This window comes from Ovis aries, chromosome 19, assembly GCF_016772045.2.
Source record: "Ovis aries strain OAR_USU_Benz2616 breed Rambouillet chromosome 19, ARS-UI_Ramb_v3.0, whole genome shotgun sequence".
NCBI classification, from domain to species: Eukaryota; Metazoa; Chordata; class Mammalia; order Artiodactyla; family Bovidae; genus Ovis; species Ovis aries.
Window position 1 is genome coordinate 50,339,718 of NC_056072.1, and position 18,075 is coordinate 50,357,792.

The 18,075-nt window shown below is 39.4% G+C and overlaps 1 protein-coding gene across 8 annotated transcripts in view; it reads right to left on the reverse strand.

The window, feature by feature from the left end:
- The window catches only part of RBM6 (RNA binding motif protein 6), an 83,642-nt gene that overhangs the window by 39,499 nt on the left and 26,068 nt on the right, over positions 1-18,075 (reverse strand). For 6 of the 8 annotated variants that reach the window (XM_015102411.3, XM_015102412.3, XM_060402533.1 and 3 more), the window contains one exon: positions 5,457-5,530. The exons of the other annotated variants lie outside the window; for them this stretch is intronic. In XM_015102411.3, coding sequence (XP_014957897.1) covers positions 5,457-5,530 — 74 coding nt within the window. The remainder of the gene's footprint in view (positions 1-5,456; positions 5,531-18,075) is intronic. 8 annotated transcript variants of the gene reach the window in all.

The window sequence follows — 18,075 nt, forward strand, 5'->3', positions numbered from 1 at the left end:
CTGCCAAATGATAAGTGTTTATTTCTCAAATTCAAGAACACTAAATTGAATCCAATTTAGAGTACCTTTTACAATAACTGGAGAAAATCTGAGATATGGCAAAGCCAGGGGCTAGTTATCAGAGTTTAGGGTTTTAAAGTCACAGATTAGATTTCCATTGTGGTCTAACTATACTTCATGCTCCACGGAAGTACGTTTCTTGCCCTTTCTCTCGAAAGAACTGGTGATTTGAACATTGAGGCAGTAGAAACTCCTAGAGAGATCTGGAAGCAGTAAGCTGAAAATCAGTCCCAGTCAACAGGCTAAATGAGAAGCACTGCTGATGTAAAAATAATCCCCTGGGCACTGCCCCCAAATCCTTTTTTAACCATATACGCCATGAAGCCAAGACTGGAGTTGCTGCAACTTCAGGACTTACATGTTGCAGTCAGATGAGAAGCTGTCGTGTTAATAACAAATAAACACTCAATGTTCACTGCATGCCAGGCTCAGTTCTAACCACCTTACATGCATTAACTCATTTAATCCCTAGAAGGATGACAGAACACTAAGACATAGAGATGCTGTGTTAGGCCACTTGCCCAAGTTACACAGTAGAAGGTGACAGAGCTAAGAAACAACCCCAAGCAGTCTGCCTTCAGAGTCCATGTATTTACCCACTGAGCAGGTCAGATGGAGCAAAGAGTCCATGTATTTAACTACTATGATATATCGCTTGGTGCCCAGCCAAGACTCAAATCACTGGACAGATAACCAAACTGCATAACTAGATCACTAGTCCTTAAAATCATTTTCGATTTCCTTGAATACCTCAACTCTCCAAAGAGGGGGAATCTTCAATAACTGTCAGTTTACAAAAGAATGACATGACTCAAGCCACAAGTTATACAGTTGAGCTCTGGCCAGAATGCCACATTCTCTTCAGTGAAGTCGTTTCAGCATGAGGGTTTAGGCAACATCACAGCCTTGCAGGAATTTATGAAGACTTATTTTTTTTGTTACCTGGAAAGCACACAATTTAAGTATTAAAATGTTTCATACAATATTGCTACCAACCAAAAAAGATTTTTAAAAAACTGGGGTTTTGCTCATTTTTTCCATCATGGTCTCAGAACAGTCTTCCCATCCCCCAAAACATACGCTTTTCCTATTCATCTAATTTCAGGGAACAGATTCCACTTAAGATTTGGCTTCCTTCAAATACCTTCAGAAACACCCTGGCTATTCTGGTATCTACAAAAGCTCAAACTCTCTTAAGTTTGTGGACACAAAAAAACACTCATAAAACTTCATGTATTCTATAGCCTTCATCCCACGTACTAGCATAAGCCAGTGTCTTAAGGAATTTTCATGTTAGATGATAACAGCATTCTTTTCCTTGTACTTTACAAAATTAGGCTGGTACTGTCATTTCGCCAAGTCATCTCTGGCTAAAGAAGGCCACTGAAGCTAGGAAAGTTGAGTAAAAACTCCAGAAATAACTTCTCCCAGAGCCCTATAAGGGCATTTTACCAACTGTTTGGTTAAACAGAAATAGTCAACAAACATCAACCTGCAAATTGGAGAGAATAAAATGCTGCAGACCAAATGACAATGGTTTGAGAGGGCGAGTGTAACTGGGCAACCACTGACACAGATATTCTACCACAATGCTTCTTACTCACCTCCCAGGGGTCCCAGTGCAATGGCACACACAGTGAAAGGAGGTAACAGTCACCCTCAGTCCCCAGGGACTTGGACAATAAAGCAAGCCAAGGGCATATGATACTGCTAGAAATACCCGGGGGGGATGGTATAAAACGCTCTGCACTTCACAGTGTTTGCTGGCTTTCCGGTTCTCGTACACAGAGATGGTAGGAGCTGACAGACCTCTGTGGGAAGTTATTTTCCCAGACAGACGGCTATTGGCTAAGAGCTGCCCTGATAAGTCCCCTTGGCCACCATGCTCAGTATTGCTGCAGAGCATCCTGTTGGTTTGACGTTTCCATTAAGGCACTGGGAAAGAGCTGGAGCAGCCTCAGTCATCATCCTGAACAACCTCATATGTACACATACCCCACAATACCTGAGAAAGCAAGCTAGCAGAAGGCTTCTTTATCCCCTTCCCCCAGACCTGTAAGTATCAGTCTATGAAAAATAAGACATTTCACACTGAGTCAGATAGCAAAGAGCTATAAAAAATTCAATCCAAACCATCTCATAGAAACCTCCTCAGAAGCATACATACAGACTACTCAGAGGTGCCCTGAAGATAGTGACTCAGAAACCATACTGATTTGGTCTATACGTAAAACTCGGAAGGAAGGAGAAGAGATGAATAGACACCCTTCACAAACACTTCCTCCTTACCCTAAGGACTTCTTCCCCCACATTCTTAGGGCTCTCATAAGATTATGAACTGCTATGTCCCTGGGAGCTTACTCCACATCTGTTACCTTAAAGAATATCCATATATGAAATTTTTTTCCCAAAATATGGTTGGAAATTATTTGACATGAAGAAGAGGAAGAGGAGGATGAGATGACAGTCTAGTTTCAAATGCTTACTAGATACCAGACACTATGGTAAGTATTCTGTGTACATTATTCACCAAGAGTCACTACTGAAATGCCATGTTATTCTTCAAGAAGTTTCCCTAACCACTTCATCTAAAACTGCCCTCATATGCATTCTCTTAATACCCTGCTTCAGTATCTTTATAGCATTTAGCACTACCATGTATTAAATTTGTCTACTTGTGCATGCTCTGACTTCTGTAACTAAAACAGAAGCTATATGTGTCTTGTTTACTGCAGCACCTCCAACATCCAGAAAGGTACTTGGTACACAGCAGGCACTCATGAACGGAAGATTTCACTGAATCTGCTCCAGAGTCCCCTGAGGTCCAAGTAACAGAGGGAACTGAGGCCAAGGCAGATTAAGAAATTTGCCAGAGACAACCCAGCTAGGAAGTAACATTAACATCTGACCACAGAACCTACACTCTTCTTTTTCTTATCAAAATGATTTGTACACATCTGAATCATGGTGAAGTGAAAATGAAAGTCACTCAGTCCTGTCTGACTTTTTGCGACCCCATGGACTATACAATCCATGGGATTCTCTAGGCCAGAATACTGGAGTAGGTAGCCTTTCCCATCTCCAGGGGTATTCCCAACCCAGGGATCAAATCCAGGTCTCCCATATTGAAAGCAGATTCTTTACCAACTGAGCTATCAGGGAAGCCCAGAGTTGTGGTAAAGGTTATTATAAAAGGATACTGATCACATCATGAAGTCTAAGCAGTTCAGCGAGAAGACTCTACTACATGGCAGTATTAGCAGAGTGACCTCTGCCCACGACAAGGGGAGAATAAAAATCTAGGAAATGGGGTCATCTGGATAAGAATATAGCTATGTCTTATTAAGAAATAACTCTAGTGAACACTGAAAATGTTACCAGACAGAAATTTAGAGTTTGTCTGAGAGAACACTCTATGGAATTCATAAATACTATATAATCTCTGTCATCTTTCTTAGCCTGAGATTATAAGCTCTTAGAAGACAGAGGCTGTCTCTTACTTGTTCTCCTGCACAGAGTAACGTATGGTACCCTAAGCATGAGGATGGCTACCCATTAAAACAATCTATTTCACATCTAAAAGATTCTGGCCTTGCTCTTGTTTTATTCTGGTGTACCATTCACTGGGCAAGGGTCATTTATGCAGGATTTAGGAGTCCTAACAGTGTTCAAAGAATGTGTGGGAAAGGTGGGGGGGGGAGATGTCTATAGGCCTCAGCCCCTTGACACTGCTTATGTAAGTAAATGAACATTTTTCTAGACGTGGCTCTAACAGAAATCCAGCATAAGGATAATCCTTATTTTTAAAGAAGTCTACCCTAGTTTTACATGACATCACTCTTTAGGAGGCTGGATACTTTAGATAGATAGGATTTGGGGTAGAGATAGAGGGAAGAGGCAGTTAAGACACAATATTGTTATTTTTTCAGATTAATCAGCTATGATGAAAAGTAACACCCCTCTAGTGTTAGGAGAATGGCACAAAAGAAATGGCAACTGCCATGGCTTGCCAGTTCTGTTTCTACCACTTACAGTGGCAAAGGATTTAAAAGTTACTCACTGATAAAAACAAAATGCTTATGGGTTAAATGAATGTTCTCAAATTAGCACAGATTGTTAGAATGGAATCAACCATAAGTATACAGACTAGGACTTTTATTCTTCTCTCCAAATATTGGCAGGTAGCATTTTCTAGCACATAATTAGCATCTGTTAAATGACTGGCTCAATGATGGACAAATCAAACAGGAACTCTGTCAAAGGGATACAGCCCTAATCCACTTATTGTCTAAGGATCTAGCAGTATTTACACTACTAACAACAGGAATAGATACGTCAGGTTTCTTCTAATTACTTCTTGATCCCAAAAGATTTAGAGTTATGTCATCCTCATTGACATAAGGGGAGAATATGGTCAAAGAAGGGAAAAAGTGAAGTGTAATGAGCCATGCTGAATGGAACAAAGCTGATGAGAAGGCATTAGGCTATGAAAGAGAAGAGTTCTCATGCAATACTAGTATGCCCTGGCAGAGCCTTCTTTTAAGATTCTGGGTATATTGAAATCACAGTGTTACGCCCAGGCAGTGGGTATGTAAAAATCAAATTATAGCACTTCTTTCTCCCACTTCACAGATGGAGGAACTAAGACATCACAAAGAAAACAACTTTCCCAAGGAAATATGATGACAAGAAGAATTCTATCCATTTCATATTTCCTCCCAAAACTATCAGGCAGGGTTTAGTTAAAGACCCAGATGAGAGTCCTATGTGGCAAGCTAAATACATCTACGTGTTTCAAACATAAGGTAAGTACAGATTTCGATTCACCAGCTCAAACTATAATGCAGCTAAGAACTCGCGTACCAAACTCCAATCTGTAAAGAACAGTGATGAATGCAAAAGACCCCTACAGTCAACCGGTCTCCTTTCCCCAACGGCTGTCTTGCAAAAGTAGCACATGCAGGCTGGACCTGACTGCCACAGGACTTGCCATTGGTAGTCTTCACCCGAGGTCTGGGTATTAAGCACTGACCTAAAATTCCTGTGCCAGGAAGTTCCTTGAGATCACAGACAAGGAGGATCGTTTTTTTGCATCTGGATCCCAAGCTCAGTCACACTCTGAAGGGAAGAACCCCAGACCTGTCATTTTTTTCCACCTACTGTCTTTGGAATATGATCCAATGACAACTGAACGCATTTCTAAAATATATTCTGTGCCCATTAAATTTTCTAGAGAAACTTCCTCAGCCTCTTTTAAAGTTTCTCTTGGTTAGAATGTGGAATGCTCTAAATATAGATTTCTGGTACCTTTCCAAAGTTTGATCATTTGAAGCCCTCCCTCCCCACTCATGAAAAATATATCCTTTCAGCATCATTTGACCGAAGTATAAAGCAACCTGGTTGGCCTCCATGCATCCGATGGCATCTTCCAAGAGTGAAAACTCCACGCAGACATAGCCATAGTCGTAACCTGGGGACAGCATTTAAATACAGACGGGAGTGGTGTTAGTGCCTTGAAAACACAAAAGACACACTTAAATCCCCTGTTTCCGAACCCCTTAAACACAAGCCCTCCCAATGGCCCCTCCCTCCCAAGCAGAAAAAAGTACTGCTACCCCAAACAGAAAAAAAGTACTGAAGGAAAAGTCTGGATGTTTCTGGATTTAGAGAGTCATTCCAAAATGGCCTTTTCTATTAACCAAGAAGATCCTCTGCCCTCTTTAGCACTGATGATCTGGTGAGGGTATCCCAGAATTGGGTAATCCCACAGAAAGTTCAAAGGGGGACCTGAAACATTGTAACCACAGGCTCAGTCTTCTGGAAAAACAAAGCCAACAAGAATAGGAAAGTATCTGGAAAAAAAAAAACACAATGTATCCTAAAACAGGAACAGAAGCAATTATCCAAAAGCTATGCTAATAGTCACCACTTTCCAAGCAGAAACCACCTTCAAAGACAGAAGTGCTGACAGACTGAGGCAACTATTCTGTTTGGACACCACAGGAAGCTTCTGGTTGGCAGGGGACAGACCATATCAGGTCGTCTTTTTTTTTCCTTGTTTCAACTCAAGTCATAAACCAGCTAAAATCTTTATGAAAGGAAGAAGGTGTAAAAGCATAAATAAGTACAAATAGCTGGGTCCAAAATTGTGCTTATGCACAAAGCCGGGGTAGGCTGGGGAGAGACAGGAGTTGTTAGCAATCAATACATGTTAAAGAATTAAACATACCATCAGACTACAAAAGACTTTTCACCTTTTTCCTGAGAACTGTCATCGTCGACACTCATGACCCATGAAACAGGAAGTCATGGGATTTACAAATTGATACTCTAATACTAACCCATCCTATAATTTCCTTGATACTGCCACCGTATGACTACAACAATACACCTGTTAATGCAATGCTCCTCAAATGGCTTCCATGCTTCCTCCACTGCCTCACAGGATAAAGAAGCTCATCTTTAGGAGTGACACTGTGCAGATGGAACAGCAAGAAAAAGATGCGATCTGTTCAGATGAGAAATAAAACTCAGGGAAAGAGAAACCACATGAAACCTAGGTCAATTCTGAGCACAAAGTATATATAATAATAGGAAACTGATATCATTGGATCAAGGTAATAAAGGCCAAAAAAAAAAAGAGCCAATAAAACTAGGGCAATAGAAAATAGAACTTAAAAACAGGCCAAATTTGGTGAAATGGGTTGGATTCCTTGTCACAAGAAATGAACAGCCTGAAATGTTTTATTATGACAGCAAAGCTGTGACTTTAGGTTTGTTAAATACTTCAAGTTCATTACAAAATGTTACAATCCTGTAATTTCATTCTTGCTTTGCATTTTGGAAAATAACCAGGAAGAAAAGAAATCTACTAGAAATCTCAGCACCACCATCAGTGGACAGAGACTTTCTACCTGTATTTTACAGCTTTGATCAACACAAACTAGAACTCCTAAAATCTCTATTTAAACTTACCACAACAAAATCAGTTTCCTCTGATTAGTAACTATTTGAATAAATGAAACTACTTTAAAAAGAAACAGTATATGCATTTGTCTATATCCTATTTTAACAGCAGAAATTGTTTTGTTATGTAATTCCTTTCAAGTGGACTTTCTTGATTAAATTCAGTGACCATCTCACACATAAAACATTCTGCTTTTTATAAAGGGCTCTGAATCTTCATGGGAAACACTGCAGAATAGTAGAAGCAACTAAGGTGCATTTTCTCATGAAGTATCTACTGTAAACAGTCAAATGCATGCCCACAATCAGAAAGGGGCAGCCATGGAACAAGCATTCGCTCAAGTGTGTTGATTACCTCAACAGAACATTATCAAAAGAGCATCCAGGTGGGTGGAAAGCAAACCCTCTTCATAGCTACCAAAATGAAAAACACAGAGAACTGACACCAAATTGGCCAAGTCCTGAGTCTCCTTCCTGTTCTTAAAGAAGTAACTATTATGGCCCAGAGGAGCACACAGAATCTGTGTACAGAAAAAGAAAGGATTCATGACAACATTCACAGTTTGCTCAAGGACAGACTTTGATAATAATGTCACTGGAAGGAAAAGATAGTCTAGAGGAGATATAAGGGACATCTAATAGTGCCTCTATACAATCCTGAGATACTACATGTTGACAATGTACTTTAGATATAGTATTAAATTCACAAGTCCAACACTCAGATTCTCCTGCCTGAAACTCTGGCTGTTAGACAAAAACAGAAATTTAGTTTAGGGAATTCCCTGGTAGTCCAGTGGTTAAGATTCAGCATTCTTACTGCTAGGATCTGGGTTCAGTCCCAGGTTAGAGAACCAAGATTCTGTAAGCCGTGTAGGACAGCCAAAAGAGAAAGAAGAAAAAATATCTAATACTTAAAATTTTAAAAATAAACGAATAAAAACTTAAAAGTACCCAATCTTGATCCAAGTCATTTTGTGTGTCCAAGACTAATAGTTGTACTATGAGGATTTTCATAAATTGTCAAAACCTGTGATGATACCAAGTAATATACACACAGCCCTTGTTGGTACAAAGCTGTATTCTAAACATTTTACATATACAGTTAATCCTCACAAGACTATCATATAAGGTAAAGATTATTAACGTCATTTTACCCATTAAGGGGAAGCAGTCAAAGAAAGAGTAAGTAATTTGCTCAAAATTATCTCAATGGTAAGCAGCAATACAAAGTTTCAAACCCCGGCAGTCCAGATTCAAACAAGTGCTATTCATCACTGCACTATATTAGGTTAACCTGACTTCTAAACTCTATGGAGCCCAATTACAGAAAGGACCCTACAAGTCTGAGCAGAGATAAGACTATGCCTATTGTTAAGAAATACTATAATTTGAGCACAATAGATATTCTGTAATGTCTATGGCAGAACCATTATTGTAAGGGGGCCCGAGTGTGCAAGTTACAAGGCATTCACTCTCTTGAATTGAATATAATGGCTATCAAAATTCTTTTGAAAAGACAAAAACCCCAAAAGTCCTATTATGAATGATGATTATAAAAATTACAGTGTAAGATACTTGATATAGTTGTGTTTAAATATAGTATTTTTAAAACTTAAAAAATGAAACCAATTATATATTATAAACTGTGTACAGAAAAAGGACTGGAATTAAATACAGTGAAGTTGCATCTAACTCAGAGGTTAGAGACCAAAATCTGCATAGGAGATGAAAACCAAGCTCTGTCGATATACTCCAACACCTGACGGTGAAGAACAACATACCATCTCTCAATACAGGTTAAGTCCAGCACTGACAGTTTTTCCTCCAGCGTCGCAAGAGATCACCTTTCTTTTGGCTGCCACCAGATGAAGAGGCTGGCTTGCACGTAAGGGCCATAATGTATGAAAAGCATATCACTTTAAATGACAGAATCACAGCCAGCACAGAGAATGCTCACACTCAGAGGAAACTGGAGAGACCACCTGAAGCCACAGCCAGGTCACACCCCCACCTCTCATCTCACTCCATGAGAGGGAAGATGGGGTCCATGTGGGGCAAGTGAGAGGGGTTGAGCAAGCACAGGTGAATATACACAAATTTGAAAATAATGTAATGTGACACAACTGTACATGAAAATGTTTGCAGTGGTTATATTGTTATATTGAGATAATTGGCTTTTTTTTTCTTTAGTTTACAAATGTAGTTTTACAATTCACAGAAAAGTTCTAGTAGACAAAGATGATGCTCTACTTGGAGACCTAACTGTTCTAAAGATCACTAACCAACCTTACATTCAGAATTGCTAGGAACCATCTGGAATCATCAAGATGGTAAACTCAGTGTTAACAACCCCACAGACAGATTCTCACTTAGAAAAAGTAATAAAGTCTCTTTTATCACCTTTTTCTTCTACAGTCACATGCTGGGAAGAAATCTGGTGGGCTGATGGGTCTTTGTGGCTTATTTAGATGACTATTAAAAAGCGTATCTTACTCCGTTTTCTAACCTAAATGTATATACTTCTCATAGAAATGTGAATGCTTCTTAAGACTTTTTTTCAACGCTGAGATGGTAACAAAGCAAGGGAAAGAAACCTATAAAGGTAACATTAAATTTTCAGTTCTTTCCATCATTATTAACCGTGATTGCCTGTTACCCCAAAAAGTATCTGTGATAAAAGCTAACAGGTGCTTAGGAGAAAGTGAGATACAGAAAACAAAGCCCTGATAAATAATATCCAAACCTGGAATTAATTCTTTAGTCTCTGCCCCTAGAAAACTGACTCAGTGATGCTAGCAAACACGGCTCTTGACCATTTAAGACAACTCTTAGTCTAAACCAAGCCCAACTTTCATAACACTTATACACCAAGATTTTGAATTAGGCAAATGAGATAAGCAGCCCTATATTCAAACTGATCTAGAAAAACCCAACTAAACATAAACAAGTCCAGTTGAATTGCCCACTAGGAGAGTACTGGTTGACTAGCAAACAGCCTAGAATGTACATACCAACCATGAAATGTAAAAAAGAATCAAGATTTTAAAGAACATAGGCAGAGGGGGAAATAATTTTTTAAAATGTTATCTGGTATCTTTAAGGAAAAAGAAAACACAGGGAATTCCCCCTGTAAATAAGGAGTATTATTTCTGTGAAAATGAAGCATTATGAATACAAAAAGCAACATGAAAAATCTTAATAGAAATTCAAGAGGACTTAGTTTTATCGGTCTGTCTTTCCTAATTCCACTCTACTGGGAATACAAGTGTTTAGAAGAAAAGTAAAACATTATCAGGTTAGAGATGTTACTAAGCCAAACAAAACTGATCCAGATATCTGAACTCCCATCAAAGGAAGCAATGTGACAGAGAAGGCCTATGTGAATGTTTCTAACAGGTACTTTGCTCTGTTAAAATCTCAAATTTATTTGAGTATGTACCTGCAGCTTTCATTAGGAAAATATCTAATTTATATGTCAAACTACAATCTGGGAAGAATGAAACTGGCCCACATGAAATCCATCACTTTGATATCTTAAAGCACTTTCAATTCTCTCCCCTTCCACCATGCATATAAGGATTGTTGGTTTATAATAAAACACATGAAACGAGGAAGATATGCACTGATGATTACTTGATAAATTTTTGAAAACTGCATATGGTTCAGTATTTTATCTAGCTTTCCATCTACACCAACTGGTTATTTTTGATATATAGAGTTTTTTTTGGTTTGTATCTTCAAGTAGTTTTCAAAATCCAAAATCAATCTTAGGGTCACTTCATCCTGATGATGGTTCTGTGGGCCCAGCTTGACAGTTGTTAGAAAATGATCACCTTTATTCAACTCATTTCAATTCCACTGACATTAACAATACTATGTGAGAACAAAGGAGGGGCGTGCCCTGGTCCTCAGAGAGCTGAGTCTAATGACAAGTAGATAAGCATAGATATCTCAAAATGCTACCTAAGTCAAAAAAGGGGACATCTATTCTTTTTTTTTTTTTTAAACTATAATTGACAAACAACATTATATTACTTTTGGGATACAACATGATGATCTGATGTATGCATATACTGCAAAAAGATTTCAGTAAGTTTAGTCAACATTCATCAACACACATAGTAACAGTTTTTTTTCTTGTGATGGGAACTTTAAAAATCAACTCTTGTATTGTAAAGTAATTAGCCTCCAATTAAAATAAATAAATTTTAAAAAAAGATCAACTCTTAGAGCAACCTTCAAATACACAATAAGGTACAGTTAACTATAGTCACAATCCTGTATGTTAGATCCCCAGGAATTTCTTTATATCTGGCAATAACTACTCTTTATAGAGCCAATGATCTAGCTCAAATTTTGCTCACTTAAAAACAAACAAAAAAACCTACAGAGTAACCATCAGGAATAGGAATAAGACCTGCTCATGCCACTACCACTGCCACCGCCCCGCTCCCCAAGCTTAGGACACTCTAACCTGGCCGGAATGGCAAAAGGATCACCCGAGTGAAGCAGCATCAATGCTGACGCAAACTGCCCATGCAGAGATGACTCCAGACTAAGTGTGGAGGGTCTTTTCACCTGGCAGGCGATGGCACTCGTCAATGCCACATCACTGGTAATGAGTATCATCCCCAAAGCACACACAAGAAAGTAATTTCTACAGTTCTGTACATAAGCAGGAAACCATAGCTAATTCACCATTCGCTCTCAGGCAAGACATTTTTCTCTGAGCCTGGGTTATCTCATATGCCAGGTACCAACGATAGTTAACTCTTTTCTAGGGTGGTTTTGGGGGTGCATGAGATAATGCATGTTAGTACTCCTGTGCTTCTATTACAAAGCACTATTAGGGACTTACCTGCTGGCTCAACTGGTAAAGAATCCACCTGCAATGCAGGAGACCCCAGTTCAATCCCTGGGTTGGGAAGATCCCCTGGAGAAGGGATAAGCTACCCACTCCAGTTTTCCTGGGCTTCCCTGGTGGCTCAGACAGTAACAAATCCACCTGCAATGCGTGAGACCTGGGTTCGATCCCTGGTTGGGAAGATGCCCTGTGGAAGGAACAGCTACCCACTCCAGTATTCTGGCCTGGAGAATTCCATGGACAGAGGAGCCTGGCAGTCCATGGGGTCGCAAACAGTAGGGAATGACTGAGCAACTTTCACTACTCACTATTAGGGACTAAAGATGAGACAGTTGTCCCTGTTGGTGCTCAGTCACTAAGCTGTGTCCAACTCTTTGCAACTCCATGGACTGCAGCACACCAGGCTTCCCTGTCCTTCATTATCTCCCAAAGTTTGCTCAAATCCATGTCCACTGAGTCGGTGATGTTATCTAACCATCCCACACTCTTCTCCTTTTGCCTTCAATCTTTCCCAGCATCAGGGTCTTTCCCAGTGAGTTGGCTCTTCCCATCAGGTGGCCAAAATATTGAAGCTTCAGCAACAGTCCTTCCAATGAACATTCAGGGTTGATTTCAGCTGCCTCTGTGTTGCTGCTAAAATTTTCAAGGGATAAATTTCCTCACTGATTTCCAGTGTATACTAAAAACATATCTGATTTTCCCACAGGTACAAAGGCATTTTTATTTTGACTGGCCCCCACTGCCTTGGTCCTAGTACAAAAAGGACAATTCACCAATGTCCCAAGGGGCTCTGGGAACATTCCACAAAGATAATGTCTTCCTAGATGGAAGCTGTTCAGGATGACAGCAGATCACACTCACCCAGCCACTCACCTATGCCAAAAGTGAACTAGTTATCTAGAGAAATTATTAGACAACTGGCATGCTGTGACACTCATGCTGACCGGAACACGAGCCTGGGTCACCTCTGACCTATAACAGAGAACTAATGCCCAACTAAAGGCAAAAGGTACCAGCCAGAGGTAGCTGTAGACTTTCCATCTGTGGTATCACAGAAAGATATTGGTCTTTGTTCCTTTCCTGAGACAGAGCTCCTAAACTCTGGGAATTTCCTGAGTGTAAGAGTGATGAGTCTTTTGTCTTAATGAGACAACTCTTGGTGGGCTCCTAGATAGCTTCAGGCTGGCAACCGGTCAATAGAAAACCAAGACTTCATTAGAAGCGTGGAACTTTCAGCCTCATTCGCTAACTTCCAGGGAATGGAAAAGGGAGTGGCAATTGGGTTAATCACCAACGGCCAATGAGTTAATCAATAATGTCTACATAATGGAACTGCCTAAAAACCTCTAAATCATAAGATTTGGAAAGCTTCCAGGTTGGTAAATGTATCTACATTATAGGAGGGCTGTACACCCCAACTTCATGGGACAGAGGCTCTTACTCTTGGAATCCTTCCAGACCAAAGTACCTATCTACCTCTTCACCTGCTCCTTTATAATAAACTGATTATTTCATTCTAGTCAATTATCAAAACTGAAGAGGGTGTCGGATTATGGGAACCTCCGACAGAAGTATGGGTAACCTGTGATTGGTATCTGAAGTAAAGGCACAGTTGTGGGATTGAGGCCCTAAACCTGGAGTCTGATGCCAACTCTGGGTAGTAAGTGTCAGAACTGGACTGAGTTATAGTTATCCACTTAGTGCCAGAACTGATTGATGTTAGGGATTCCCTGGCAGCTCAGTTGGTAAAGAATCCACCTGTAATGCAGAAGACCCTGGTTAGATTCCTGGGTCAGGAAGATACGCTGGAGAAGCAATAGTCTACCCACGCCAGTCTTCCTGGGCTTCCCTTGTGGATCACCTGGTAAAGAATCTGCCTGCAATGCAGTAGACCTGATTTGATCCTAGGTTGGGAAGATCTCTTGGAGAAGAGAAAGGTTACCCATTCCAGTATTCTGGCCTGGAAATTCCACGGGCTGTATGGTCCATGGGGTCGCAAAGAGTTAGACACAACTGAACACCTTTCACATAGGAGGAGGAAATAAAATCTCTCATCATCTCTCTGCCTGTATGACACAGAGGCATACACTGCTTTCTGCTGACATCATTCCAGAACACGTTAAGACCTCGATTTCTCAATTTACATGAGGTTTGTCCTCTATGTCAAGTTCAACTGCAAATGCCACTGTAATCAGCTAACTTACTGGCAGCACTTGTCCTCCATGCACCCATTGTAAAATACAAGACTACTCTTAGTTAAGGTTTCCCAAAGCTTTTCATCAGATTTGCTTGTACACTGTCAAACATATTCATTGTCTGATAAACCAGGTAAGCACATTCTAGGACTTGACATTGATCTGAAAGCTAAAATGAAAAATTTTAATTTTCTAACAAATATAGACGTACTTATACAAATGGAACAGAAAACTTGACTCCCTCAACACAACACCACTGCACAGTTTTAGAAACTAACATCAAGTCTGTCAGAATTTCTGACAAAAATTTCTTGAGAGGATCTACTCATTCAGTATATTACTTCCAGAGTTAGCACTAATACTTTCAGGTTGAAGAAACATATCACAAATATTATTTAACCTCCAATTCACACATAACCTCACACACTGCTGCCAGGAATTTTTGTAGCTTGGAGTGTGAGATAAGATAACAGGACTACTGTAAAGTTATTAGCCTCCAATTAAAATAAATAAATTTATATTTTAAAAAAAGATAATAGGACTAATGTTTTTTTCTTTGATTTGGAGAAAAGCAATCAGAGGAAATAATGTGATATAAATTCAATTGCAAGGTTACCAGGAAAAACCTAATGGAGCTTAAGCTTCACTCATTAAACAATGATTTTCCTACTCTGTCACCATCACTCAGGTACATTTGATTCATTTTTTAAAATGTTATCTAAACAAGGTCCTAAAGATCCTACTGAATAGCACAGGGGACTATATTCAATACCCTATGATAAACCATAATGGAAAAGAATATTAAAAAAAGAATGGCTATGTGTACAACTTTACACATTTGTCACTTTGCTGGAAAGAAGGTTGGCACAACATTGTAAATCTATTTACTATTACTTCAATTAAAATAAATTTTTAAAAAATGAGGGCAGGAGGAGAAGGGGGCAACAGAGGATGAGATGGTTGGATGGCACCAATGACTCAATGGACATTAGTTTGAGCAAACTCCGGGAGGTAGTGAAAGACAGGGAAGCCTGCTGTGCTGCAGTCCATGGGGAGGCAGTCGGACAGGACTTAGCGACTGAACAACAAAGTACTCCAGATCATTTTAAAACTCCCTGAAGGCACGGCAGCTCTTTCTTAGTAAGAAGAAATAATGGAGATATTTCCCCCATACCAAAATTGAAACAACCAAGGCCTCCAAAGGTCTCCTGTACAGAAAACAGCTCCTCTCTGGGAATTTACAAATTCTTACAACCCAACTACATTTTCAGAGGTTGAAAATATTCTTTTTAAAAAAATATGCATTGGAATGGAGGTATATAACAAGACTTCCAGAAAACACACAAAAATGTCAGGTCTATTTGCACACATTTTTCTCTACTTCTTGTCTGATCATTTCCTATAATACTCATGAAAAGTTGATTCATTTCATTTCTCTGACACTCAGAGGATGTCACTTTATTTGATCTCTCTGACCAATCATTACCGTCAAGTATTCACCGAGCTGAATAAGGATGTTCTCTTACATAACCACAGTAGTACCAACTTCAGTGAATTTAACACTGATTCACCACTACTACAATCAATATATAAAACAGTTCCATCATGCCCATCAATTCACTCATGCTTCCATCTTACAGTCAACTCCTCCCCCAATAACTTGGCACCACTATTTTCTATTCTTGTCATTTTTCTTTTTCCAGAACGTCATATAAACAGGATCATACAGTATGGAGTCTTTTTTTAAATTATGATCAAATACACAAAACATAAAGTGTACAACTCAGTGACATTAAGTACATTCACCATGTTATGCAACCACGACTATCTAGTTCCAGAAGAACATTTCCATCACCCTCAAAAGGAAATCCCATATCCATTAAGCAGTCACGCCCCACTTCCCTCTTCTCCAGCCTCTGACAACTACCAAACTACCCAATCCACCTGCTGTCTCTATGGATAGGGCTATTCTGGATATTTCATACAAACGGAAGCAGACAATACTGTGGCCTTTTGTGCCTCACTTCTTTCACTGAGTGTGAAGTTTTCAAGGGTCATCCAGGTTGTAGCATGTATCAGTACTTTGTTTCTTTTTACTGCAGTATGTAGCCTTTTGAGCCCAATCTCACTTACAGGATGCCTCTGACATCCACCCATCTTGCTACGTGCATGCAATACCTGCATGCCTAGTGTCATCATTTTTACTGCTGAGTAGTATTCCACAGGATGTATATACCAGAGTTTGTCTACCCAGTCACCAAAAGACATTTCATTGTTGATACTTCCCCAGAAATGTAATCATATAAGTCAAGGTATTTTACAATTAATAGGGCTACTATTATATGTGCACTTGGCAATAGAAAAATTCAAATGTACACAACAGGTACAGGTTCATTATCCATTATCTGAAATTCCAAAATCTAAATATCCCCTAAGTGTCAAGTTTTTCAGTAAATTTTCTGTGAAGTCATTTGGAGATACATCTTGACCTATACTATAGTCTCTTTATAGTCTTTTTTAAGTCTTCTTAGTGAGAATATTCATTTTCTACAGAAATATTATATCTTATACACATTCCATTGGGGGATATAATTCACATATGAGATACCGAACCACATTACCTTCCTATAGTCAGAAATATTCATAAATTCATCTGACCCCAAAGATTTAGATAAAAGTTGTAGCCCTGTACTAACACAGTTCTAAATGAGACAAAAATTAAGTTGATAATTACTCAAGTCAGTGAAGAGGCATTAAGCTTTTCTCTATTACAGACTAGCTCCCCAATACATCAACTACAAGGATGAACATTACCCCACAACGCCCCTCTTAGAAACAACATCTAACCTACATGGTCTTTGCAGGTTATCCTAACCTAAAAACTTGATGGCTGTTTATAAAAGACACCATTTCTACTGAAATTCAGACATAATCTTTGAACAGGTAAATGTTAAAGTTCTCAGAACATCTGACTGTCTCAAGATATGCTCTTCAACACTCATGAAGAGTGCACTGCTGTAAAACCTAAAGTAACCTGTAGTGCCATGGGGTCTCCTCACTTGAAAGGAGACCACAGGGGCTCTCCAAATACATTTACAAATCCATATACACCACATTTATTCATTCCATGTATACTGGGAACCCATCTGGGCTACTAGGCAGAGAGTCAAGAACTGGGGAAACAGGAGGGAACAAGCCAAACAAGGCTCCTACTGTCATGAAGCTAACTCTCCAATGACAGGAATAAAACACACAAAACCACTGAGAAAAATAAGCGATAAATCCTATGATGACAAAAATATGATATAAAATGACTGAGGAATGATTTTAGATTGGATGGTGACTCAAGGCCTCTAAGAGTTGAAACTGAAGCCAAGAACTAAACCCCCAAAGAAAATGAGAATCAGAGAGAAGAGCAGTGCAAAGGCTGTAACAAAGCAATAAGTCCATATGGTCAAGGACGAGAGAAGGCTCAGGATGGCTAGAGCATGGTTAAGAAAGGTAAAGAGTGTATGTAATGAGATCAGACAAAAAGCCAAGGGTAGGCTCATGAAGGACTGTGTTAAGTCAGAACAAGAAGTTGGGAGTTTCTTCCAATTGAGATGGAAGGATGTTAAAGGGTTTTAGGGAAAGGAATAACATGACATGACTGATAATTTCAAAAGCTCACTCTACTTGCCATACAGTGATATAATATAGATAATATGGGACTGGTAATCCAATCCTTTCAATTCTTTCATTTTAAAAAGTATATATACATGTGTGTGTTTGTGAGCTTATATAAATATGGTGTGTGTATGTGTGCACACACGTGCATGTGTGCACTTATACAAATATGATGGCTTCTGTGATATCTCAGACCAGGTAAAGAATCCACCTATAATACAGGAGACATGTGTTTGATCCCTGAGTCAGGAAAATCCTCTGGAGAAGGGAATGGCTACCCACTCCAGTACTCTTGCCTGGAGAATTCCATGAACAGAGGAGCCT